Source organism: Tiliqua scincoides, chromosome 2 (assembly GCF_035046505.1).
Source record: "Tiliqua scincoides isolate rTilSci1 chromosome 2, rTilSci1.hap2, whole genome shotgun sequence".
NCBI classification, from domain to species: Eukaryota; Metazoa; Chordata; class Lepidosauria; order Squamata; family Scincidae; genus Tiliqua; species Tiliqua scincoides.
The window spans coordinates 252804183-252830395 of record NC_089822.1 but is presented as its reverse complement, the minus strand read 5'-3'; the positions used below and the strand labels follow the sequence as shown (position 1 = coordinate 252830395).

Here is a 26213-nt window from a genome sequence, read left to right as displayed (position 1 = left end):
CTGCAGGGGCTGGCTTCTGATAGAAACAAAATGCTGGACTCAACAGGCCTTGAGTGTACGAAGCTGCCTTTACCAAGAAAGGTGGTTGGTTTGTGTAATCCAGGACTGATTTGCAGTGGATCTCTAAATCCTGGAGCCCAAGTCCTTCTCAGACCTGTCACCCAAGACTTTTGCCACTGGAGAATGTTGAGGTTTTAACCCTGGTCCTTCATGTAGAGCACGTATCCTGCTGAGCTACAGATTTGGTTAGGTTATGACCTTAATAGTAGAGGAGAACATAAAAAACCAGGCTGCATGTACAAAAATATATAGGAGGAGGGTATGTACAGGAGAGGAGAACCTGGAAGGAAAAGTGTAGGAGGCAGGAGAGAGGTGAGAAAGGATAGTGCTCTGTGCCTCTAATCAATCCTTTGCCTTTTCTCTGCCTTTCCCAATCACAAGCCACCTTGTGTGCCCGTTGGGCAAAAAGGCAGGGTACAAATTAATAAAATAATAAATAATAAAATAATCACCACAACCTCTTCAACCTTCCCTGCTCCTTTTTCTTGCTGTCTTATTTGGCTCCTTCTGCCCCCATTGTGTCATATCTCATGTGGAGCAGCCTAATAGCATATACAGTACTATTTTCTCCTGTCACTTTTTCAAACCTGCCAGGTCCTTATTTCCTCCTGGAAACAGTGTCTTTTCTTCCCCTTTTCATCAGAGAGAGAAGTGCCCTCGGTCTCTGGGCCTTTGGAATGCAGGGGATGTTGCCCAGCTGATGAACTGCTAAGCTGCCTCCTCTGAAAAGTAAAGACAGCCTCTTACTCTGTCTCAATGGCATCTCCAGAACATGTGTCTCTGGAATGTTGGTTCCCCAGGCAGTTACACAGCAGGGTGATTTCTGCAGCTGCCACCTACCAATGGCTGTTAGCACTCTAGTCCCAGCTTCAGTTGGGACTAGAGAAGCTTGAGGGAGGACATGATTGAGACATAGAAAAGTATGCAGGGGATGGATAGAGTGGATAGAGAGATGCTCTTTTCCCTCTCACAGAAACCAGAACCCAGGCGACAGCCACTAAAATTGAGTGTTGGGAGACTTAGGACAGACAAAAGAAAATATTTCTTTACCCAGGGTGTAATTAGTCTGTGGAACTCCTTGACACAGGAAGTAGTGATGGCATCTTGCCTAGATGCCTTTAAGGGGACTGAACAAATTTCTGGAGGAAAAGTTCATCACAGGTTACAAGTCATGACAGGTATGTGCAAGCTTCAGGTTTTAGAGGTTGAGTACCTCAGATTGCCAGATGCAAGGGAAGGCACCAGGATGCAGGTTTTGTCTTGAAGCATTTGGTGGGCCACTGCGAGATACAGGAAGCTGGACTAGGTGGGCCTTTGACCTGATCCAGTGGGACTCTTATGCTCGGTGTCTCTTTGAGATGTTTCAAAAGTCACTAGGACCGATGCATTGACGGCCACTGCAAATAGCTGCTCTATGGAAGGGGATGGTGGTTCTAGATTAGGGGTCTAGAAATGGGAGGAGGGGTGGAGATAGCCCTCCAGTCAGTGGTCGCAATCCAGCCTCGGTTATACATGACTGAACCCCAAAGCATGCCACACTTTCCCCACTAGTTTCAGTGGAACTGTGGAACTGCCCTATGTACAGGACTGGATATGTTGGTGGAATGGACTGCACCACTTCACACTGCAAGTGAGGGGGGGAATCACATTCTTACATAGAATGCTTCCTTACATAGAAAAACCCCCTGCAAATGCAGTACAGGCAAAGGGTTCCATTAGACGCCTGCTATGCTGGTTTTCTACACATTTAATAGAAAGAAGCATTCAAGTTGGCATCCAACACTTGTGGACCAAAGTGGTGCAGTCTGTCTTACCACTTCATTCTGCTTCATGTGCTGAGCCAGCCTTAGTCGCAACTAACTTTAGTTGAATTGGGCTGGTATTAATAGAATTACACTCACAGCCCAATCCTAACTAACTTTCCAGCACCCATGAAGCCGTGCCAATGGGGCGCCCACTGCATCCTGCATGGGAGGGCAGTCACAGAGGCCTCCTCAAGGTTATGGAATGCTTGTACCTTGGACATCCATTGCAGCTGTAGCAGCAGTGGAAAACTGAGCTATAAGGCTGCAGTCTTAAATCCACTTACTTGAGTAAAAATTTCACTGAACTTAGTGGAACGTAAGACCCAGTAAGTAAGCATGCAGAAGATTGCGCTGTATCACACCTGTATGACCAGGATAGCAATGAGACCATATGGACCACAGACAGCATGCTCTACAATCTCTCACTCTCTTCCCCTTCTGCTTGCAGCGAAGTGTCGCTATGCACTGGGCATGCAAGATCGAACCATCCCTGATGAGGCCCTCTCTGCCTCCAGCTCGTGGTCGGACTCAACTGCCGCCAAACACAGCAGGTGATCAAGACCTTTCCACCACAATCTCAGAGCTTCACTGAGCACTCCTGTCTGATCTTATCAGTGTGCATCCATCTCTCATCCAGTATAAAAATGTTTTTAGCCAATGATGCAGTGGTCACTAGTGAATGCTGGATTTTGTGAACGAGCTTAGTTTGCATGATTGGCACTTTTTACATATATTTGATGCACAGCCCTATTGCTTGCATGGTTGTAATCCCTACTATCTTTGGAAAAATTAACCACTGAACTTCTGCTTGCAATTATTAATATGCAATTGCCAAAGCATGGGCAATTTTTCCTATGTACAACTTAAGCGGATTTTGCTTTATATTGGGGTTCATAATGTAAATACAGATGTGCCCCAGTATCCGCAGGGGTTCCATTATAGGGCCCCCCAGCTACTTAAAACTGTGGATACCACGGGACCCCCCCCCCAACCCGGTGTGATTAAAACTTACCAGGGGAAAGGGGCAAAGTTCTTCCTTAAACCATTTCTGCCCAACATTGCATATACGCAACAGGGATCAAATGTGTACACCTGTGGGCTGGGCAAAAATGGATTTAAACTAGGTCACTATGAGCTGAGGAGCTTGTAGCAACCTCCCCAGCAGTCTGGCTACTTGCAAATGACTAGGAGTTAATAGGAAGTGGACCATAACTGTTTCCTCTTAACCTCCAGCTAGTTTTTTTTCCTTAAAGGACCAGGCTGCCAGTAGGCAGTAGTCTTCTTTAAGCAATTTTGTCTGGGGTAAGATCTTAAAGGAGCTAATGGGCTCGTGTGGGGTAGAGCAGGGGCTCCTCACCCCCCCCCCCCGGTGATCCCATTAGGTCATTTAAGGTCTTACCAAATCAAAAATATTTTTTTTAAAGCAGATGATTGCTAGGATTTTCTGCTTAAAAAAAACTTTTTGGCTGGGGTAAGACCTTAAATGACCTCATGGGATTATGGGGAGGGGGGGTGAGGAGCCCCCACTCCCCCCACATGATCTCATTAGCTAATAAATGAAACATTGGTCAGGTGTCAATGTAAATGATAGGAGAGATGCTGAAAAGCAATTTGATTTCCACCCTTGAATGTAGAACTGACCTATATTAGGATGTTACAGAGGCATATAGAAGATTGAGAAATAACATCCTGTTATCTTCATGCTTTACAGACTGGCACTGAATGAGGGGGATGGGGCCTGGTGTCCAGCAGGACCTGTCTACCCCAACGATGCTGAGTATCTGGAGATTGACCTGCGGCAGCTGCACTTCTTGACCTTGGTGGGGACACAAGGTCGGCACGCAAGTGGCCACGGCAAGGAGTTTGCCCGCACGTACCGCCTCCATTACAGCCGTGATGGGCGCCGCTGGATGCCGTGGCGGGACCGATGGGGAAATGAGGTAAGCAAGGGATAAAGCCAGATGAGTCTTGGTGAAGGTGGCCAATGGGGCTGCCTGTGGAATTTGTGTCTTTACTCGATGTCAACACTTAGAATCGCCACTGTCTGTCCACATTCATGGGGAAATGACAAAAAAGAGCTCTACCGACAATACAATCCTAGGTGTTGTACTTGGAACTAAGCCTTATTGAGTTCTAGAACTGCAGCCTTCACCACCCTCTTTGTCTTTCAGGTGATATCGGGTAATGAAAATACAGAGGATGTGGTCCTGAAGGATCTGGGCCCACCAATCATTGCCCGTTACGTCCGCTTCTACCCACGGGCTGACCGTGTCATGAGCGTCTGTCTCCGTGTGGAGCTGTATGGCTGCGTCTGGAGAGGTGAGAGAGGCAGCCATTCCACCCTTCCTATGCTCAGATGAAGCTGCCTTATATGGAGTCAGGCCTTTGGTCATGCTAGCTCAGTATTACCTGCGTGTCGGAGGTTCTCTCTCTGAATGTGTTATGTCCTTTGTCTCCTCCTACAGATGGCCTTCAATCATATACAGCCCCTCCAGGCCAGGTCATGCCTCTAATACCAGAACCTGCCTACCTGAACGATTCCACATATGATGGGCTCAGTGTCAACGAGTGAGTGACAATATTCCTTTGGTCTGCATTCTTGACTCAAGTAGCCCTAAAATATAATTATTCTGAAACTTTAGCTTTAAAAGGCAGAATTGGATGACCAAGTTAGGGCACAATTATAATCTACTTTCCAGCACCAACATACAGACAATGAAGCTCCTAGGTAAGGAAATAAACATTCCCTTCATTTGAAGAGGCCTCTGTGAATGCCCCCCCCAACTGCAGGATGCAGCACATGTCCCATTGGCACAGCTATGCCAGTGCTGGAGTGGGTTAGGATTTGAGCCTTAGTCGCAAATAGTTTTATTTTCCTAGTGAGATTACCTCATTCGTTTTTATGGCCTATAAAAGAGGCTACTCAGAGGCTACTCAGGGCTACTCAGAGGTAAGTCTCATTGTCGTCACTGGGGTTTACTTTCAGGAAAGTGTGGATAGGATTGCAGCCTCAGCCTCTTGAAAAGAAAAATGTCTTCAGTGGCACTAATAAAATGTTGGCAGGGCACCTCATATTCGGATATGGACACCCAGGGATTCCCCCCCCCCCCGCACTGATCTTTTTGTCACTTTGTCTCCATTCTAGGCACAGGTTGAACTTCAGAGGTCTTGGCCAGCTGACTGATGGCGTGGTGGGCCTGGATGATTTCACCAGGACCAAAGAACTGCGGGTTTGGCCTGGATATGACTATGTGGGCTGGAGGAACAGCTCTTTCTCTGGTGGCTACATTGAGATGGAGTTTCAGTTTGACCGACTCAGAGCTTTCACATACATGAAGGTAACGGGCATGGCTGAGAAGCCTTCGGGTGAGATCTGTAGGGCATAAATAGAAAGGCAAACGTGACGGACAGGCCTTGTTAAAGGATACTATCCCAATCCTAACTAAATTTCCCCCCACCGATGCACGCATACCATGGAGGTATGCATTGCATCCTGTAGTGGGGGGGGGGGCAGTTGCATATGTCCCTTCCTCAGGCTCAGGGAACTTTTATTCCCTTTCCCTGAGGATAGCCTCCTCTTTCCCAGTGGGTCTTCTTTGTTCTGCACTAGCAATTTTGAATATAGGGGATATTATAAGGGGGCTGTTGAAAAGTGATAGGATATGGCCTCATGTGAGTGCTGCTGATCCCTACCCCGTTCCACTACCCTCCCCACCTCTTCCCCACTAAGAAACACCCTCTTTCCTCTCCCTCCTACCACCTGTCCCTGTCACTGACTCATCTTGTCAGTGGATGGTGGCCTCGCAGCTGTCCTGCGTGCATGGCCACCAGCAATTGTGCACTTGTTGCACTTAAAAGTGGCATCAGTGACTATGACAACGATGCATAATGCACGCCAGGGTGCAGGCACTTCCACCTGGATGTAGGTGCTTTCACTGGCAGAATGCACTTTCCCCCAGTGGACACAAAAGGTCCGGCAAAAGGGCCCACAATCTAAAAAGATGCAGGAGAAATACAACTAGAAAAGACACTGTGCTGGGGTGACGAGGGACAATTGCACTACTCCTGCTAAATATAAGAGGAGCATCACTTGATAAAGTGCCTCTTTGCCCAGTTAGCAGGATATATGAGAAACAGGAAAACCCCCAGGAGACTTCCAGATGCCAAACTGTCCATGGGATACTGCGGGCTCCCATTGGCACAGCTGCATTTCTGAGCAGGGAGTTAAAGGCTGCAATCCTAACCACACTTTCCTGAGAGTAAGCCCCATTGAACAAAATAGGACTTACTTCTGAGTAGACCTGGTTAGGATTGTGCCCTAAGTTGGATTGGCCTGTTAGAGAAATTGATGAGAACGACACAGTGTATTTGGAGGTTACCTCATGTGTTTTTCCCTCTCTCTCCCTTACTCCTCTCCTGTGTCACTGCTACCCCTCCAGGTGCACTGCAACAACATGCACACGCATGGGGTGAGTTTTTTCCGGAAGGTGGACTGCCGCTTCAAGCGCAGCCTGACCACAGCCTGGGATCCCTCGCCTGTCTCCCCTCAGTTTGCTGTGGATGTGAGAGACCCCAGTGCCCGCTCCATCACGGTGCCCCTGGAGGGGCGGCTTGGTTCATTCATCCTGTGCCATTTTTACTTCGCTGGCGAGTGGATGCTCTTCAGTGAAATAGCCTTCCTATCTGGTGAGTGGGGAGGCATACTGTGCAGGAGGCTGCCTTTCAAGACACCTGGGTCTTGGAGCCATTGCATGTTCTCAGTTCCACCCGTTAAATGAGGAACAATTTGTAGGCCCTATGTGAAGCTTTCCTGTGTTAAAATTTGCAGCTTCTTTACTGCATAGTTGGAAAGCGACAGATGACCCACCTGCCTGGCCATAGTATTTAACACTGTGGTTTCTGAACTGACAACACTGTGGGCCCTCCACGTTTGCAGGGGTTTGGCTCCAGAATCCCACGTTGGTGCCAAAATCCAGGGATGCTCCGGTCCACACTTGTAATGCTGAGAAAATGGCATGAATGGTGTAAACTGCATAATTGTGTCAATTGCCGGAACTTAATAAATCATCTAAACTTGCGTGAATGAGGCGAGACTCCACATCCATGGTTAAATCTGTGGGCGTGAAGCCCATGGATGCAGTGGGCTCATTGTATTGCATTTCCATCCCTCCTTCTTATTGTCTCACCCTACTGCTTTTCCTCATTTGACATGGCAAACACACTTGCGGGGTCGGGGGAGTGGTGAGGAAAATCTTGCAGCACAAAAGAAACAGATGGGGGGAAGGATTAAGCAGCCTCTCAGCTCTCTCCTCCCAGTGATCACCTCCTGCCCATCCAGTGGAGAAGCATCCTAGGCATGTGAAGGTTGTCAAACATTTGTTTCTGATCAGACTCTCCCGTTCCTCACTTGCTCCCTGCCTCTTTTCTCTTATTCTTCCACAAACGTTAGTGATGTTTTTCCTTTTCCTTTTGCTTTCTTCTCAATTGCTTATTCTTTTTTCCTTTCTGACAGACATTGTGGATGACCCTTCTCAATCCACTTCAAGTCAACATCCCCCAGTAGTCGCTCCACCTCATCCCTCGGGTGATGACAACTCCATCTCCCCAGCCCTGGATTCAACACTGAATGAGAAAATGGGTGTCCGCCCTAACCTCACACTCCAAGGTGAGAAGCCTGTGAATCTCCACTTGCACCTTCAGAAATCTTGCTTATCACTAAATGGACAAGACAAGGTAGGATTTCTGTTGGGTATGGCCTGCACTGCTGCCCACAGTCTCCCCACCTGAACTGGCTGGGGTGATTTCTGGCACGGAATGCAGGTTGTTGGTATGGGAGACTTCAGTGTCGACCCTGAAGCCCCTGGTTCAGGAGCAACTCATGCCTGTCATGGCATCCTGAGCTGCTCTTCATGAGCCTGTCTGAATTAATTTCTGCCCTGACATATGTGGCAGGACACACATTAGACCTAGAATTTACCAGTGGGTAGGTGGATGGTGACCTGGGTGTGGAGGAGATGAAGATAATTCCTTCGTTATGGGCAGATCACTTCCTGGTAGAGTTTAGGCTGTTCGTGGCTCCTCTCCTCTGCAGGAGCAAGGGATTGAATCGTATGGTCCACCTTCTGGAGACTTGTGGATCCAGAAGGGTTCCTGATGGCCCTACGTGGGTTTTCAGGTGCTTGGTGGGCAATTTATCTGAAGACCAACCTCTGGAATGAGGAAATGGCTAGGACTGTGGATATGTTGATCCAGAGCTACTTCTGCCCTGTCACAGAGCCAGTGTGTCTCTCTGGCTTTTGGGGGGATATCTTGAGCAACAGTGGAGTAACATTTGTGATTAATCCAACTGTATATGGGTTAGAGTGATGGCAGCAAGGAAGGTGTTTTTCTCTGCCTCTCTTGCAAGAAGTGTGTTAGAGCTGCTCCAGCTAATAGATATTGGGTATTGGGGGAACTTCCGCTCTTTGCCTTGTTCTGTGGCATGTGACATGCCACAGGATCTGTGCTGCCCCCCACGCTGTTTAACATCTACACAAAACATCTGGGGCCATTCATCCAGGCATTTGGAGCTGTGATTCACCAATGTGTGGACATCATCCAGCTCTACCACTTCTTATTTCCCCTGTTTCTTTCCTTTTAAAAACCTAGATAGTCCAGGGGAACCGAAATCGGGCCAGCCCGTTGCAAAGGATGATAATAGCAACACCTCCATCCTGATTGGATGCCTGGTAGCCATCATCTTGTTACTATTGGTAGTAATCTTCCTCATTCTCTGGCGGCAATATTGGCAAAAGATCCTAGGAAAGGTAAGCTGGACTGGGTGGAGGGGAAGTGCTGCAACTAGTGATGACATCTGGCCCGGATGCCTTTAAAAGGGGATTGGACAAATTTCTGGAGGAAAAATCCATCACGGGTTACAAGCCATGAATTTTATGTGCAACCTCCTGATTTTAGAAATGGGCTATGTCAGAATGCCAGATGCAAGGGAGCGCACCAGGATGCAGGTCTCTTGTTATCTGGTGTGCTCCCTGGGGCATTTGGTGGGCGGCTGTGAGATACAGGAAGCTGGACTAGATGGGCCTATGGCCTGATCCAGCAGGGCTGTTCTTATGTTCTTAGTGCTATTGTTTCATGGCAAAAAATTAAGATGACCAGGACCGTATTAGAATTTATAATGGGACTAGGGTGGGGGTTCCCAGTGTGTGCATCACAATGCCTTAGTGCAGCCATTATCAACCACTGTGCCCGAATGGTCCTCACGTGTGCCGCAGGAATTTGGGAGAGAGTCATTTATCAATAGGACCATTGGGATGTGAGCCCCCATTGACACCACAGAGTGCCTTGTCAATTGTCAAAAAGCTGATGGTGTGCCTTGACCATTTTAGTGCCTTGCTAGTGTGCCGCGAGATGAAAAAGGTTGAAAATCACTGCTTCAGTGCATCGCAGCACACTCACAGGGGCACTATGGAATGTCCTAAGTGGCTCTTCCTACCTGTTCCCTGTGCACCACTATCTTGGATCTTGCAAAATCTCGTGAGACTTAGGTGCTGCCACCTAAGATTTTGTGAGATCCAAGATGAAGGTGCCTGGTTGAGGAGGCTGTGGGGGGGGGGGGAAGTGACCCAGGTAAATTTGGGAACCACAGGATTAAGGGCTGGGAAATAGGATGCTTCCTATACCTGCCTTTATGTCTAGCTGGCATTACCAACACTTCTTTGCCCTGCAGGCACAACGCCGCATCTCGGATGATGACCTTACCGTTCGCCTCTCTGCCCCTAGCGACACCATTGTCATCAACAATACGATGGGTTCCCACCGACACTCAAACCGTTACGAGCGCATCCACTCGGGAGAGACAGAGTACCAGGAGCCCAACAGGGCACGCATGAAACTTCCAGACCTGCCCCACAGCGCTGAGAACTCTGGTGAGGGGCTGCCTGTGGGGCGACAAAACCATGGAAAGCTCAAACGGGAGGCAAGGGGATGAAGCTGCTGAGAGAGTGGGAATGGATGAAGAACGGCTGGAGTGGTTTGGGCAGGGGCAGCACAAGACAGGGATGACCAGAGTCTGTGTTCTTGAAGGCTAGCAGTAAGAGCCACAGAGGTATGGCGCGCATATGCATTCTTGGATGGTGTGAGATCATCAACTGTGCAGACTGAGGTGCAAACATGGTTTGATGAGCTCTTTGGAAGGCCGAATGGCAGCAGTTTCTTTGTCATTCCAGAATGCTCATGAAATATAATTCAGTAACATTGAAGCGATATACACATCAAAACCATTGCTTTTTCCCCCCTCGGGAGTGAAATCACACATACCAAAAAGATGCAGACGTGGGGGGTGGCAGAGAACGTTGCTGCAGGGACTGGATCCAGCCTTTGGGCTGGCCATCCCTAGCATGGCCCCAGGTCTTTCCCCTCCCAGGTTGCAAATAATACGCTTTGCCATCTTTACGCTTCAGGAGTTCAAATATAAAGAGGATGGTACAAGTCCATCCTCCTTATCTGTGGGTATGGGACAGGCGAATTTGACCCAGTGTGGGTCAGAAGGGCTGATCTGTACCTCCCACAATTCTGGTCACCTCCAGAGGTCTTTGATGGACCAAACTCATGGATTTTATCCACACCGTTTGGTATCTGCGGAGGGTCTGGGAACAGATCCCCCATGGATACCAAGGTCCGAAATCCATGGGTATTTGCCCCGAAGACTGTACACTCACTGCTGAGACACTCACCAAAACAAAGCAGTTGTGCACCAAGAACAGGCAAATTATGCACATCAGATCACTTTGCCTATATGTTTCTGAATTTGCCTAATTTATTTTGCTTATGTTAGCCATGCAGGACAGGTATGGAGCTGTGCAAAGAGCACTGGAGCCTGTTTCAACCTTTCCTTGGCTTCTCTCACCACATGTTGCCCAGGGTTTTTCCTGTTTTACCTTTGCCATCATAAGGATTAGGAATTTGCAGTTTTGTTTTTTTTTTTAAGTGAAAGCTGGGATGTTGGGCATGCTGTATCCTGTGTCCAATCCCAAATGCTTATGCAGTGCATTTGTGGATAGGTACAGCAGAGCTTTGGGAATGAGGCTATGCCGAAGGTCCCAGTTTGGTTGTAGGCATTTCCAGATGCAGGCAGCTGGAAAAGACCAACAGAGTGACACTACCAATCAGTGTAGATAGTGCTGAATTAGGTGGACCGAAGGTCTGACTCAGTAGAAGCAGCTCCCTTTGTAGCTTTACGGGGTGTGCAACACTATCAGTCTTGCTCGGTGCTAGAAGAGAGAAGTTGCTTATGAAGAATCTTGAGCTTTTGTGGAGGCCTGAAATTGTTACTATTAATGTACTGCTTTCCAACAAAAAGTACTTTGCAAACCACTTTACATAGCAAAATAAATGGTTCTGTTCTTTCAAAGAGCTCACAGCCTAAAAATGAAATCTCACTGAGGGCTCTGTACATGTAGGAAAAATGTCCCAAATGAGCAAAAAGCTTGTTTTGGTTGCTTTGACTGCTGAACTAAGTGAGCTTATATAAATCCCATTTCAAGTCCTAAGAAATCCCAAAGGTATATCAAAATCTGTCACACTTCCACCTCCTTGACATTCCTGATGTGTTCTCATGCAGCAGAGAGAGAGTGAGAGTGTGTTCTGAGGTGTTTCAACCTTCCTCTCCTATGATGTTTTGCATTGAAGGACTTTGCTGAAAGGACATTGGGCTTGGTCAAACCTCAGTTATTGTGGGGAAAATGAAATGCCTGTGGCTAGTTTAAAAATGAAAAAAAAACCTGATTTCTCTCTCTCACTTACACACACACACACACACACACACACACAGAGAGAGAGAGAGAGAGAGAGAGAGAGAGAGAGAGAGAGAGAGAATTTGGCCCTGTGATTTTTTCATGACCCTCTAAGAAAGATCAAATCAAGAGAGTAACAAAAATGGAAAGAACTGGGCAGGGATGCAAAAAGTCATTAAAACCCAGGATGGATGAAAAATAAGGTGTGAGAGACCAGCAGTATGGGACCCATCTTCTCTCAATTGTTCGCACTGGTGCCCCTTTCTCACCCATTTTTCCCGTGTTTGTCCCCATGTCATAGAGCCTGCCTCTTTACCCCCAAGAGGGAAGAGGCACTATTAATGTCTGGGTGAATCTCTTCAGATATACCCATTGTCTGAGGCCTTGTTTGCAGATGCAGTAGGCAAGGTGGTCAAACTATTCTTGGACTGCACTTCTTTATTGAGATTTCCTGGTTAGGGATTTTATGCTTCCCTGTTGGCCTGGGACAGCTGCACGGTTTGACTACCTCATCTGAACTTTAGGTGACCCAAGCCTTAGTTTCTGAGTTTTGTCTCTTGGAATATCCAAGGTGTCAGATGGTTTGTAAACAGGGAAGAGGATGAAACCGAATCCAAACCCTTTGATTCTCAGAGAATCAAGAGAGAGTATTTGAGCTTGGTGAGCCAGGACTCCTGGTTTCCTTCCTTCTGTCCAAAGAGCTAATGATGACTTGTTTCCATCATTATATGGTGTGTCATTCGGTGTCTGTGTCTCTTGCTGCTGGGATGAGAGGCCTACAAGGGACAGGAATCCCTAAAGTGCTGCCTCTTCTCTGTGTCACGCCTTACCTTTCGTATGTGTCTCTCCATCTGTCTGTTGGTTCCTCATCCGTTCGTTTGTCTTCTCCCCATCACCCAACCACCCACCCTCCCCTTCTCCCGACAGCTCTGCTGCTCAGCAACCCGGCTTACCATCTCTTCCTGGCCACTTATGCCCAGCCAATGGGAAGGCCTGCTTTCCCGCCACCCAACCCGGTTAAACCAATCAACACGAATGGTAAGGAGGGCACCAAGCTTTCTGTGGCACAGCTGGGAACCTGGGTGGCCACACTCCAAGCTTGGAACACTCTGCCTACTGCAATTTCTCTCCCTCCCACCAGGGGGGTGCTGTCTGTCTCCATCTTTCTTTCCCCCTCCATGTCTGTCCCCAGTTCATCTCCCTCTTGTCTATTCTATGCATGGCTAAACTCCTCTGGCTCAGAAAACGTTTAACCTTCAGCTTTGCAGGTTCTGCAATACAGCGGCTTCTGGGTGGACGGGTGGTTTGGGGCAGGAATTCCGTGCAGGGTTCATTTTGTCCAAAGTGATGGGCTCTGATCTTGTGATGACTGCTGGGTTCCTATAAAAGCAGCCATCTTTGGGGTGGAGCAAGCATCTCACCCGGTCAGCTGCCACGATGAACTCACTCAGTGTTTCTCTTTCCTTCCGTAGCATGCGGTGCTGACTACATGGAACCAGAAACCACAGGCAGCCAGCCTGGCTTCCAGAACAATGTGCCACATTATGCTGAAGCTGACATCATCAACTTGCAGGGGGTGACTGGCGGGAACACATATGCTGTACCGGCAGTCGCGGTGGATGCTCTTGCTGGAAAGGACATGGCACTGGGCGAGTTCCCCCGGGAACGGCTCATCTTCAAGGAGAAACTGGGAGAAGGGCAGTTTGGAGAGGTATGTCCATATGGGCAGCAGGATGCAGATTTCGAAGAAGAATTTTTTTTTTGGAACCATCTTTTCCCTTCCTCATATTTCTGTCCATTTAAATCCCAATCCTAACTTTTATTAAAAGCAAAAACACGTAGCACATTGCCAAGCTGATCCATAACCTTAAGGCCTCTCCTGCTTAGCTTGCTAGCAAAGGGGTAAAGTAGAATTTGAGAGCTTGTGTAGAATCATGGCGAAGAGAGTGGGCTGTGAATCGTGCAGTCTGCTCTCACAAGGTGGCCCTAGATAAGCAACATTCTCTCAGTCTGAGACTCCACCTATAAAATGGGGATAATAACACTGATCTAGCTTATGTCATAAGATAATATATATTCTTTGAACTTTACAATGTTCAAAGAATATGCATTACCTTATAAGGTAGTTATGCTATAAGGTATCTAAAGTGAGTCTAAAGTTTTAACACTATTAATACCATAGGAAAGTTTTGCAAGACCTAAGCAGTCTCTTAGGGCATTCTAAGATCTGCTTCCAACTGCTTGACTCTGCTTTCTAATGTCCCTTTCAGTAAAATTACATGTACCTTAACATGCCAGAGAACTGTGCAGGTTACAGAGGGGAGCTGAGATGTGTGAATCTGGAGTCATTTTTGTACCAATTTCCCCTCTTTGGTCTCTTAACTGACAATGAATCTGCTTAGGAAACATCCCTGGAGGAGAAGCCAAGCAGAATAAAGATGAGAGAGAACTTTTCCCGTTACTGAAAATGAGAAAATGCTTTGTTTTTAAAGCCTGAAGGCTATATCCAATGTCACTTTCTGTGCAAGAGTTTAAAATAGGCAGGTCCCTGCCAAATTGGCTTACTTTCTTTCAAAAACCATTTCTAAGAGTCAGGCAGATGAGGTAGGAGATACTGAATATTAATATTAAAGAGGAAGGTTGGATGATGTGAACCTGTTTTTGTCTCTTTAATTGTTCCTTCTCTCTCCTTTCCCACCGGATATCCCTTTTTACTTCCATTTGCTTTCTGTCCAAGCACCATTTGCTGCTTCTGGCCTCTTCCTTTTTGTTCTTCTGCATCCTTTTCTAACTTCCTCCTTCCATTTCTCACTCCTCTCTGAAAAAAGCAACCTTGCACCACCCCATGACCTCTTGCTGTGTTTTGGGAAGCAGTCACTGCAGGCAGCAGATTCTAGAGGGCCCACTTTCCTGCCTGTCTTTGCTCCCAAAGTTTTTTCTTTAACCCATTTCTGCCCAGCCCACAGGAATACACATATGATCCCTGTTGCATACATGCAATGTTGAGCAGAAATGGCTTAAAAAGCCAGCAGAGGGCAGTTTGACTCTTTGCTGAGGATTGCCAACTTATTATGTTAAAATGTCTGATGAATGGGTGGTACTAGGATGGGTCCATGGGCAGGACTAATGCAAAGTTTGGCAGGTCAGGGTGGAGTCTGGTAAGCTTTGGGGTCACCGTGTTGTTGAGCCTGGCTGACCAGTTTATATGGGGTCAATTTAAACATTGACTTAAATTCCCCATCACAAATTGCATGGTTTGTACAAAACTATTTTGTATGACAAAACTATTGAATGAACAGGTAAAATACAGATTGATTGGCTGCACTCTCCTTGCTTCAAGTGTGAAAATCTTAAGATCAGTGTTTTGTGACAGAAAATGTTGCAGGGGCAAAATGGGCATTCTTACCTGATGGTCACAACTGGCTCTTTTTCCTTTATTTTTTTCATTGGGTTTGCCTCTCGCCAAAAGGTTCATTTATGCGAAGTGGAGAACCCACAAGACCTTCCGAGCTTGGAGTTCCCATTCAATGTGCGCAAAGGGCGCCCTCTGCTGGTAGCTGTGAAGATTCTACGCTCAGACGCCACCAAGAATGCTAGGTAAGTGTACCTCTCTCTCTTGCAGCATACAGTACGTGCAAATATTATGGAGTGTCAAGCTGTAAGCCATTTCAAGTGGAAGGCTAAGGGTCATTGGATGGCATCGGTTGCACGCCATTGTATTCAAACAGCATTAACAATAGTACAGTGGCCCCTCTATATCAGTGGGCTCCACATCCACGAATTTAATTGTCTGAGGATTGAAAATGTATTTTAAAAAATTTTTTCCCCACCTACCCTGCTGTAATCCCCCATCATTTCACAGCTCTCTCTGGCTGCAGCACTCACCTTGTTCATGCAAGTTTAGGCAATTAATGAAAGTTCAGGCAATTTATGCCATTTGCGCAAATTTACGCAGTTCATATTAATTTATGCTATTTTCTCAGCCTTACAACTAGGGCGTCCATGGGTTTTGGCATCTGCATGGGGTCCAGAACTAAACCCCCTTGGATACAGAAGTTTCCCCTGTATTGCTAGAACCACATAAATTTGCCTATATGTCAGTGGTCTCCTATGTCAATAGCTCTCCTTGGTCTCCGGCAAAGAAGGAGCTTTGCCTGAGCCTATGGCTCCCCAAATCTCTTCTCGTTAGCAGACATTTGGAAGATCTCTTAAAGAGCTATTGCATCATTTGAATCTTCCCAACTATGCACGATATCTTGAATCTTCACAATCGTGCAGTCACTTTTGTTTTGCCTTACTTCTGGTTGGGGCTAATGTGAATATGGGATTTTTGCCCTTGGGAAGGGACCCAACAGCTGGAGTCATCAGAACCCGGATCGTGGCTTCTCCAGGCCGGCTGTTAGGAGGCGGGTCCCCAGTGCATACTGTGCTCCTGGGAGATGGGGCAGCTGAGCACGGGGCTCTCTGGGCCTAGGGTGGTGGATATCCATGTGTCACAGGGGCAGTTTTCAGGCCTCTCTCTTGCATCGCACTGACGGCGTGCCACTTCCCCAGCCCTTGGACTGCCTCTCTCTGGCTTCCCTGTCCCCTCAGCACCTCTTTCCCAAGGAAGAGGATGGGCACCAATCATTCCACCCACCTGCAGCCCCCACCCTTGCTTTCCTCAGCCCTTTTGGAGCCCTTTTTCCTCCCCTTGGGGCTAATGTGAATATGGGGTTTTTGCCCTTGGGAAGGGACCCAACAGCTGGAGTCACCCCAACAGCTGGACTATACATTCCTCTGCTCTGCCGAAGCCAAGGGAGATAAAATGGGTGGAACACATTGCGGTTGCTGAGCAACCACAGGAAGTACTCCCATAGCAGTTTTGCAAGAGCAGCTTTCATAAATTGCCTAATTTTTACCCGTTCCTGAATACAGCTTCTGTTAGTGCCAAATATTTTTTATTATTTTAGTTGTGCTTATACATATAATCCTGGGCTTATGTGCAAATTTGCAAACTCTAGAATAATGTGGACCTGAAAGGGTAATGGTGCAATTTTTCTTCAAAATGCTACGCAATAGTGGGGACAGATGGGCTGCAGACCTACCTCATAATGAGGAAGAAGCAAATGCATGCTGGGGGCAGAATTCTTCTGCTGAGGTCAAAGAGTCCTCATCTCCCTGTCTGTGTGTTCTCTGCTGCCCATAAAGGAATGACTTCCTGAAGGAAGTGAAGATCATGTCTCGCCTGAAGGACTCCAACATTGTGAGGCTGCTGGGTGTGTGCGTGCAGGATGACCCACTATGCATGATCACGGAGTACATGGAGAACGGTGACCTCAACCAGTTCCTCAGTGGGCATGAGCTGGAAGACAAGCTGGGTGGCAGCCCCAGTGGAAAGCCGACCATCAGGTGCTAGCCTTGGGCCTTCTACACTTTGTAGCTACGGCTGGAACTAATTGGGGGGGGGGGGAGAGAGATATATATTCTCACATAAATAAGGGTACACCATAAAGACAGGCCTTTTTTGTGGGCACCATAAGGGCTACTGCTGTATCCTATGGGGCAGGGAAGCAGTGCCAGATCTCCTGAGGGTAAGGAAACAAAACGTTCCCTTATCCCATCTAACACCCAGGTGGCCCCAATGAGTCTCCTTGGATTGGTGCCAGTTATTGAGCTGGTGCAGAAGCAAGGAGACCTGTGTTGGGTTTCCCTGCCCAGGAAGGGGGTCAGGATACGGCAGCAGAGCCTACCTCCATCTCTGCTCCTCTCTGGGGCCTGAAACTCCCCTCCCCTTGCCCAGTTCTGCCCCCTTCCCGCCCTCCCCCCCCATCACTGGCTGCCCTGGCAAATAGCTGTCCTTACCACTGAGAGCTCTTGGCTGCTATTGCCTGGCAATGAGGCCCAGCACCAACTAATGATGGGCTCAGCGTTAGTGGTGCACTAGTGCTGGCCTGACCACCCCAGTGTCTGATGGGAATATTGCAGTTCTTCCATGAGAGCATCTTAGGGAAGTTTCTAACATGTCGTCTTCTCTTTCTCCTTGCTAACTCAGCTACCCTGTCCTGATCCATGTTGGGGCCCAGATTGCGTCAGGAATGGCCTTCCTTGCTTCTCTCAACTTTGTGCACCGGGACCTGGCTACAAGAAACTGCCTGGTGGGGGAAGGGTTCACCATCAAGATTGCCGACTTTGGCATGAGTCGAAACTTGTACGCTGGGGACTATTATCGCATCCAGGGTCGGGCAGTGCTGCCCATACGTTGGATGGCCTGGGAGTGCATCCTCATGGTGAGAGCAAACAGCTGCGACTGTCATGATCAGGGCTGTGGATTTATTCTGCAGTTTTGCATAATTCTGGTTTTGGTAGATCATGGGCAGGGCTAGCTTACGGAAGCTCCACTCCCAAACACTGAAAGTCTTCGTTAGCCATCTCTCCAGCATATGAGATTTCAGCAGGCATTGCTCACTCACTTTCAAGTGTATCTTTGTAGTAACAAGGACTAGGAACTTGACTTTATGTATAATGGAAGCTGAGATCCTAAGGAAACAATTTTTCATCCGCTACCGTGTTGTCCTTTTTGCTCAGTTCTATGGAATACACTATAAAACATTGGGCAGCCATTGTGGTGTGATGGTGACAGCATTAACCTCGAATTGAAAAGACTCAGGTTACAATAGTCCTGATGCCTATTGAGTGATCTTAGACTAGTCATTATCAGTGACAGGACCATTGCATCCTGGACAACTGTGTCCCATCAAATCTGTCCCAGTACTGGACATTTATATCCCTTCTTTTTGTGCCCCGGACATTTGTGTCCCAATGCTTGCATATTTCTATTAAATGTATTTTTTTAATGCAAAGGTGCAGTTAGGGGTGGGATAAGAGGCTTATTATATAACATGGGGTTTGTTGCCCAGTTATAGTGGGACGCAAATAGCCCAGACGCGAATGTCCAGGGATGCCAATGAACGGGATGCATTTGACACAACTGTCCACAATGCAAATACCTCTGTACCATTACTGTCTCTCTAACCTACCTCACAGGGTTGTTATGAAGATAAAACATAAGGAAACATCATCTGTGCCACATAAGAACAGCCCGCTGGATCAGTGCAAGTGCAATCAAACCAATATTCAGCCCATTTCCCACTCCCACCTCCTTTGGTTTTTCTTTCCTGCCCCACAAAACCTCATACAATGTCTCCAAAGCACCTTTGCTGAAGCCCCTTCCTGTTAATGGAACACAGTCCTCTAGCCCTCACATCCAGACTGACCTTTACATAAGAACATAAGAACAGCCCCACTGGAGCAGGCCATTGGCCCATCTAGTCCAGCTTCCTGTATCTCACAGCGGCCCACCAAATGCCCCAGGGAGCACACCAGATAGCAAGAGACCTCATCCTGGTGCCCTCCCTTGCATCTGGCATTCTGACATAACCCATTTCTAAAATCAGGAGGTTGCGCATACACATCATGGCTTGTACCCCGTAATGAATTTTTCCTCCAGAAACTGGTCCAATCCCCTTTTAAAGGTGTCTAGGCTAGACGCCAGCACCACATCCTGTGGCAAGGAGTTCCACAGACCGACCACACGCTGAGTAAAGAAATATTTCTTTTTGTCTGTCTTAACCCGCCCAACACTCAATTTTAGTGAATGTCCCCTGGTTCTAGTATTATGCCACACTGAGATCATTGGAGGAAGAGCATACTATAATAGAAAAATAAAGCATTTGTGCAGGGTAAAAGCTTGAGTTTGTGGATGCCACCTAGCCTGGGGACCAGGAGTGAGAGGAGGTGGTGAGGTTGCCTGCTTTACAGACTGTTGTATGCTTACAGTCACACTTGTGCTCTGTATCTCTTCAGGGTAAGTTCACCACAGCCAGCGATGTCTGGGCGTTTGGCGTCACGCTGTGGGAGGTGCTTATGCTGTGCCAGGAACAGCCTTATAGCCAGCTCACCGATGAATCCGTCATTGAGAATGCTGGCGAATTCTTTCGGCACCAGGGAAAGCAGGTAACAGCAAAGGAGCACGAGGAGGAGTGATGTTCTGGCTCACAGCTAATCTGAGGATGGATATTTCTCTTCAGGGAGATGGACTTTCCCCTTATCAAACTACTCACTGAGGTCTCGGTTAATATCTTGCTTTGGCTGTCTGCCCAAGTGCAAAAATGGGTGGCACCAAGTACCTGGCAGGCCATTGCATAACTTGGGTGTTTGGCGGGTGTGGGCAGGTGTTGTGCATGGTATAGATCTGATGGAGCCATTTCAGACCTGCCATCTGTCTTGCTGAAGAATCTAAGATATGCCTGGCTGTTGCTGGATCCATCTAGCTCAGCACACTGTTTCCCAGCCAGATGCCACTAAGATGTTCACAGGTTGGACAGGATGGAGATGGCCATCCCCTATTGGCTGTCTGTCATACTGATTTGATGATCTACTGGTGACCTACTGCCTTTGAACATGGAGGCTTCATTCTTAGCCACTCTGGTATTTATTATTATTAATACCACAGTGGCTAAGAATGAAGCCTCCATATTCAAAGCCTCCATGTTCAATATTTATATACCATTTTTCAACAAAACAAGTTCACAAAGTGGTATACAAAGATAAATCAGCTAACTAAATGGTGCCAGCTTTTGGCAGATTTATCCCAGTCCTTTTAAAAAGCCATCTAAACCAGTATTCATCATCACCAGCAAGTCCCTTTAAAGGGACCCTTCCAGCAGCTACATGGTGAACCTTGTGACTCTGCCTCTGGACGTTTGGTGTTGACATCTTCATGTCGTCGCCATACTTCTGGATTGTCATGCTCCGTGCTGCATGGAGCTTGACTGGGAAGTGCGTGGCCATACCGCAACACACCTTAGAGCACCTGTTTCTCAGACTGTGGGTCGGGACCCACTAGGTGGGTCCCCATTCATTTCAATATTTTATTTTTAATATATTAGACTTGATGCTGGCATGGAATGTGATTGCATTTGAGGAAATGTTATAGACCCATACTTTCAACAAGCTACTATGTATATTCTTTTTTACAATGATAGTCAATGGGACTTACTCCTGGGTAAGTGTGGGTAGGATTGCATCCTAGGATAGTTAAAAAGTTTTATGTTTGATGACGTCACTTCCAGCCATGACATCATTTCTGGTGGGTCCTGACAGATTCTCATTCTAAAAGCACTCATTCTAATCGCTGGGTCCCAGTGCTAAACGTGTGAGAACCACTGCCTTAGAGGGATCTTCACTGCATCATTTGTAAAGAAATTCCTTCAATTAATGAAGAAATGCTTCCTTTATGTGTTCCAGGGTAGAGCCCTGCCTTTGAAAAGAGGTGTATGGGTGAAGTCCTCATATGTTCTGCTGCTGAGATGAAGAGCTGGCAAAATCTAACAGTTCCTCTCCTTTCTTCTGGCAGGTCTATCTCTCCCGTCCTCCTGCCTGCCCGTTGGCCGTCTATGAGATAATGCTCAGATGCTGGGTGCGAGAGGCCAAGGACCGCCCATCTTTCCAGCACCTGCATCGCTTCCTGGCAGAGGATGCTCTCAACATGGTGTGAACCAAGCTGCCCCTGGCCAGTGGAGGTGACACCAAGGAGTTGGGCAGTGCCACAGAGACTTCTGGGGAGCAGGGTGTAGCTGAGGGGTTACTGTGTTCAAGGATCTGCTCTCCTGGGCTGGCTGTGGGAGAGGGGCCTTTGTCCACCCATCACTTTCCAGTCACTCCCAAATCTGTCATTCTCTATCCTCTCTTCCCACACCCTCTTCTGTCTATCTATCATCCATCTCTTACTTGATCCTTTCATCTATTGATCCAGAACTGCCATACAGGGATACCTCTCCAACACATTCCCCCCTTCCCTGTTTTCAAGCCTATCTGTCTTCACCTATACCTAATTTTCTTCCAATCCTGTCCAGTCTGCCTTAACCTAAACACACCAACATCGCCAATACCCACGTTCAGTTGTCACTTCATTCATTGATATACACACACACTCACTCCTTCCTCCATATTCTTTCCATATATATGTCCTGTATGTATTTGATTTCTTTTTTTCCCCCATGTATCCATCCCATAATTTCCTTCCTCCTCTCATCTCCAAGTTCTCAAACTTTGAGTTGAGCCTCTTTAAGGGAGCTGGGGTGGTTGCAAGGTGGTATCCAAGAACTCTCTCTCTGGTCTCGTTCCTCCAGTGCTAAACCAGATATAATGTATGTTCCGGTCGGTTCAGCAGATGGAATTGCCTCCTTCTCATCAGTTCAATACTAGTAGCCATGTATCTGCTGATATGAGAACTGGTGGCATATAGTGGCCAAGTAGAGTGTGAGCATGGAAGTGCATAGTTCAGATCTTGCCTTGGTCATGAACTCAATGGGTAGCCTTGGGCAAATCACTTTTCTTGCTGTCTCAGACTAGCACCTGCAATATTGAGGTGATGATGATAATGACCTAAATTATGACCTTACATGATCTCTCTAATCCTCTTAACTGCCGTTAAGGTCATTATACGTGAAATGTTTTGAATCTTGTTGGGGCCAATGAGCCAATGCCCTGATTTCATTTTATCTTGTGGTGCAGCACATGCAGAAGTTCCCAAGTTCAGACCAGGTAGAGATGGGAAAGGCACCAGTCTAAGGCCTTGGAGAGCCACTGCTGGTTGGAGTTCACAGAGTTGCACTAGATGGACCAGAGTCTGATATGTGAAGGCAGTTTCATGTGCCCTCTCTGACACTCCAAAGCCAATGATTCTCAATCTGTAGGGCATCCCTGCCTCTTAAGGGGTGTACAACAGTTCGAAGGGGAAAAGATATAAAATTCCTGGGAAGACCGAGGAATCAGATGGATGCTTCAGCAGCTGAGATGGGTGGGCTGAATGCTGTGTCAGAGAACATGCATGGATTCACCTTGCGTGACTGTGAGATGCAATTCCTTCCTTGCTTGCCCTCATCATCCCAGCCTGATTTGGGAGGAACTGCTATTTAGTTTCTATTATGTACTTGGTGGAACAGAGATGCCCTGTTCCATTTCTCTGCAGACACTGATGTTGAACTAGTGCTCCAGTTCACAGACCTTTGCCCACAGGAGTAGACTGCATGGACCATGAGTGTGTGCAAAGATTTATAGATGCTTTGCTGGGGAACAGGTGCTGGGCTAAGATCAAGAAGAGACAATAAATATGTCTCAGTGACATTTGGGATATCTGTGTGGGGGTGTTAGCAGTGCACATCTTAGTCTTTTGTCCTTGTTTTATAGAGGCTCACCATTTCTGAGAACTCTGGCTCTGTTTCATTTGTTTCTATTCTGTTTTCCCCTCCTACTGCCACCCCCCCCATGAGAATGTGCCGAGGGGGATGATTGAACACACCTTGAGCCTTTGATGAACTCCTATTAGGGATCGCATTTCTGCCTTTAAATTTCATGGCAACTGGACTAACACTGGCCAAACAAGTAGGACCCTCTGGTCTGAGTACACTGGGATTAACTAAGCACTGGATGTTTGGAGACGCTGCAAGACATGTTTTCAAAGATACTTCATAAATTCATTGTAGTACTGGATCTGCCAGCCTGTTTGCTCTCTTGGGCCAGGGGCGTGGGGATACCTATTCCACTTGACAAGAAAAGAGACAGGACACCAGCCTAGGAAGATTCGCATGGCATGGAATAGACTTGAACCAGTTGTGATCACCCTAATTTTTTTTTAACAGTGGATTTTCAGAAGGGCCACCTGGCCACCCACTGTATTGCCTTCACACCATTAATATCTGAGCTGCCACAGATTCACACCAGCTGGGGACCTGCCCTGTTCTTTGTAAACTAGTTTTCCTTTTTCCTGGAGACTTGAGGTGATAAGATTGTAGATACTGCACTGTACAAAACTGCAGGGAAGGGATGCATTGCTCAAAACCACCAGAAGCATTTTTATCTGGGCTGCTTGTTTGTTGATGTTGTTGTTTTGTTTTGTGTATGCATCTTGAAGGTGCCCCAAGAATGTATCCCACATACACACACGCAAGTCTGCACCTTGATCTGTGCTGGAACAGGCTCACAAAGGTAATTCCACATAGACAGACAATGCAATAAGCCTTGCCAATAAAAAGACCTTGTTTGGTGGGGAGAAGGGAAAAATATTGATTCCTTCCAAGTGTCTTTTTCAGTTCAAGCAAAAAATCCCCCACAAAAACCCATCATTTCTATTGACTGAAAGCAGTCTGATTTTTGTCAAGCATCTTTTACAATGTAAGATTTGTTTAAATGAAAGCTGTAGACAGCCATTTGTGGAGGGTTGGGGTCGTTAGGGATTGGAAGAGGGCATGGTTTTCTGAAAACATGTCATTCAAACGGTCTTGAAATCACTGGGACATTTTATCCATTGTGTTTCCACTTCTGGCAGGCACTGATCATAAAAGAATTCAGAGTATATATGATGAGATATTGAACACCAGCACAATGTATAGCCCATGCATGTTTACTCAGAAGTAAATTCCACTAAGTTCAATGGGGCTTTCTTCTGAGTAAGTGTGCACAGGGTTGTAAGCTTTTTCCTGACTTGCCATTAGCTTAATTGGGGCAGTCTAATTTTTGGAGTCTTTGTAGAGGCATGCAATGACTCATTTTAACCACATGTATATTTCTGTTTCAACGGCACAATCCTTTTTCGTAATTGCTTCCCTGTTTCCTACCCTGCCAGAAGCTTTTTTCATGTTTCTTTCTTGTAGCTCTTTGTTTTTGTTTGTATGTATTGTGTATCGAGATGTGTACATATTTGAAGAGCAGAGAAAAATAGACAGATTTTTTACACTAATATATAGATGTTTGGGGTTTTTTTTTAGTCTTTTCCATTTACATGGTGAATAAAGTGCTTTGCATTTTGTACAATACTCCTGCATGAGTCAGCCTTTCAATTGGGTGGATGGGGAATGGGGTGGAAAAGAGGTGCAGCATGAGCCACCTTGTCACATAGCCATGAAAAGTGAAATTTAATGGGGTAACGGCATCGGGCAGTGTTCATCTCTATGCATCCATTCAGGGTCATCTTCAAGGCCGTTGTTATCTGCAGCTGCTCCAGCAGGGCATACAGCATAAAAAATAAAGGGAGGAGAATGTCTTACCATGCAAGTTCAGGAGTAGATCAACCAACTTCCGCACTGATACTTGCAAGCTGCTACAACTTCACCACATGTTTACATTCAGGTAGAGAGAGATAAATGGTTAATACATGTAGCAGTGAAACTGATGTGAAGTTTGGGCACTTCCTTTTTGTTAAACCCATCTATCCTAATTACCTTTTGTGCTAAGAGGATTATTCAGGTTGCCTGGAACTGAGGCCCAATCCTATCCAACTTTCCAGTGCCGATGCAGCCGCAATACAGTCCCAAGGTAAGGGAGCAAACATTAGCGTACTTATAAGAGGCTTTTGTGGCTGCGCTCCCACTGCAGGATGCAATGCATTGGCACTGGAAAGCAGCCAACCACAAAGTTGGATAGGACTAGGCCCTGAGATTCTTTTGAAGCTACCTAGTAGGACTGGTGATGGCTGGCAAAAGGTTGGATGGGGACATACTGGACAATCCATTGGGGGTCTGTAATTATAAAAAGGTTAGGAACCCCTGCTCTAGTTCTTAAGTGGGTAACAAAAGGAGCAGAGCAGGTATCTGAAACTTCCCAGCTTGAGTTGCCAGTTTGATGCAACATTCCCTCCCACCCCCAACAATAATGGCCCAAGTCACACCTATTCTGTGGCCAAGATAGAAGAGAGTCTGATATTCTGGCTTAGTTACTATAATGGCTGAGTTTTTTTAAAACACTACTGTTAAATATGTGTGTGTACATATGAACGCCAACCTAGACAACAGCCAACACCCAAAGTTGATGGCTTTGCTCTTGCTTGTATGATCATATACTAGAGTGAAAGGGAAGCATGTTAAAACCCCAGTTTTGCCCAGGGCTTGTTAACAACTCTCTTTCCATCCATTTCAATTTCTGAGTCACTCCACAAAGAAATCAGAGATGAAATGAATGCCCAGGGCTTCCTATCTCAGCATAACTGGCTCACTGAAAGATAAATTACACAGTAGGCAATGCACACCCAAGTACCACATAAAAAAACTGGGAGGTCTTGTATTCTCCCTAAGCAATTAAAACAGGCATAAACATTATGTGCCACCACATTGTTGCAATCAATTCAGTGTGTGTGTGTGTGTGTGTGTGTGTGTGTGTGTGTGTGTGTGTGAGAGTGTGAGAGAGAGAGAGAGAGATAATGTGTGTGTGGTTTGCAGACAACAATTTTATTTAATAGGGCTATGTAAAGTCTGCACAAAAAAGTAAGAGAAGCTCCATTATGATATAAATGTGAATAACCTATTTTGCAAAATTTATTTTGTATGAACTAGTCATGGCGAAAGGTAAGACCTTCTCTGGCCATGGGAAATCCTAGCGTAGATTTGATAAGGCATTGGCTATCACACATTAAAGCATAATTTTTACAATCAGGAGACAGAGAAATTTTAAAAAACAGAATTATGCAGTAGAACATTTTGTGTGTTTTCTCTGTTTGAAAGGAATTGCGGTACCTACACAG

The 26213-nt window shown here is 46.6% G+C and overlaps 1 protein-coding gene across 2 annotated transcripts in view; it reads left to right on the top strand.

Annotated features, from left to right (window-relative positions):
- Positions 1–24513, top strand: part of DDR1 (discoidin domain receptor tyrosine kinase 1) — a 61768-nt gene extending 37255 nt beyond the window's left edge. The window contains exons 3-18 of one of the 2 annotated variants that reach the window (XM_066613913.1): positions 2314–2416; positions 3577–3805; positions 4037–4184; positions 4331–4433; positions 5011–5203; positions 6305–6551; positions 7378–7530; positions 8514–8671; positions 9592–9790; positions 12584–12694; positions 13129–13367; positions 15126–15253; positions 16847–17047; positions 17691–17925; positions 19502–19651; positions 21054–24513. In XM_066613913.1, coding sequence (XP_066470010.1) covers positions 2314–2416; positions 3577–3805; positions 4037–4184; positions 4331–4433; positions 5011–5203; positions 6305–6551; positions 7378–7530; positions 8514–8671; positions 9592–9790; positions 12584–12694; positions 13129–13367; positions 15126–15253; positions 16847–17047; positions 17691–17925; positions 19502–19651; positions 21054–21194 — 2738 coding nt within the window. In that variant the 3' untranslated portion in view covers positions 21195–24513. The remainder of the gene's footprint in view (positions 1–2313; positions 2417–3576; positions 3806–4036; positions 4185–4330; positions 4434–5010; positions 5204–6304; positions 6552–7377; positions 7531–8513; positions 8672–9591; positions 9791–12583; positions 12695–13128; positions 13368–15125; positions 15254–16846; positions 17048–17690; positions 17926–19501; positions 19652–21053) is intronic. The other variant, XM_066613912.1, reaches the window with a different exon arrangement.
- The last annotated feature ends 1700 nt before the right edge of the window (positions 24514–26213 follow it).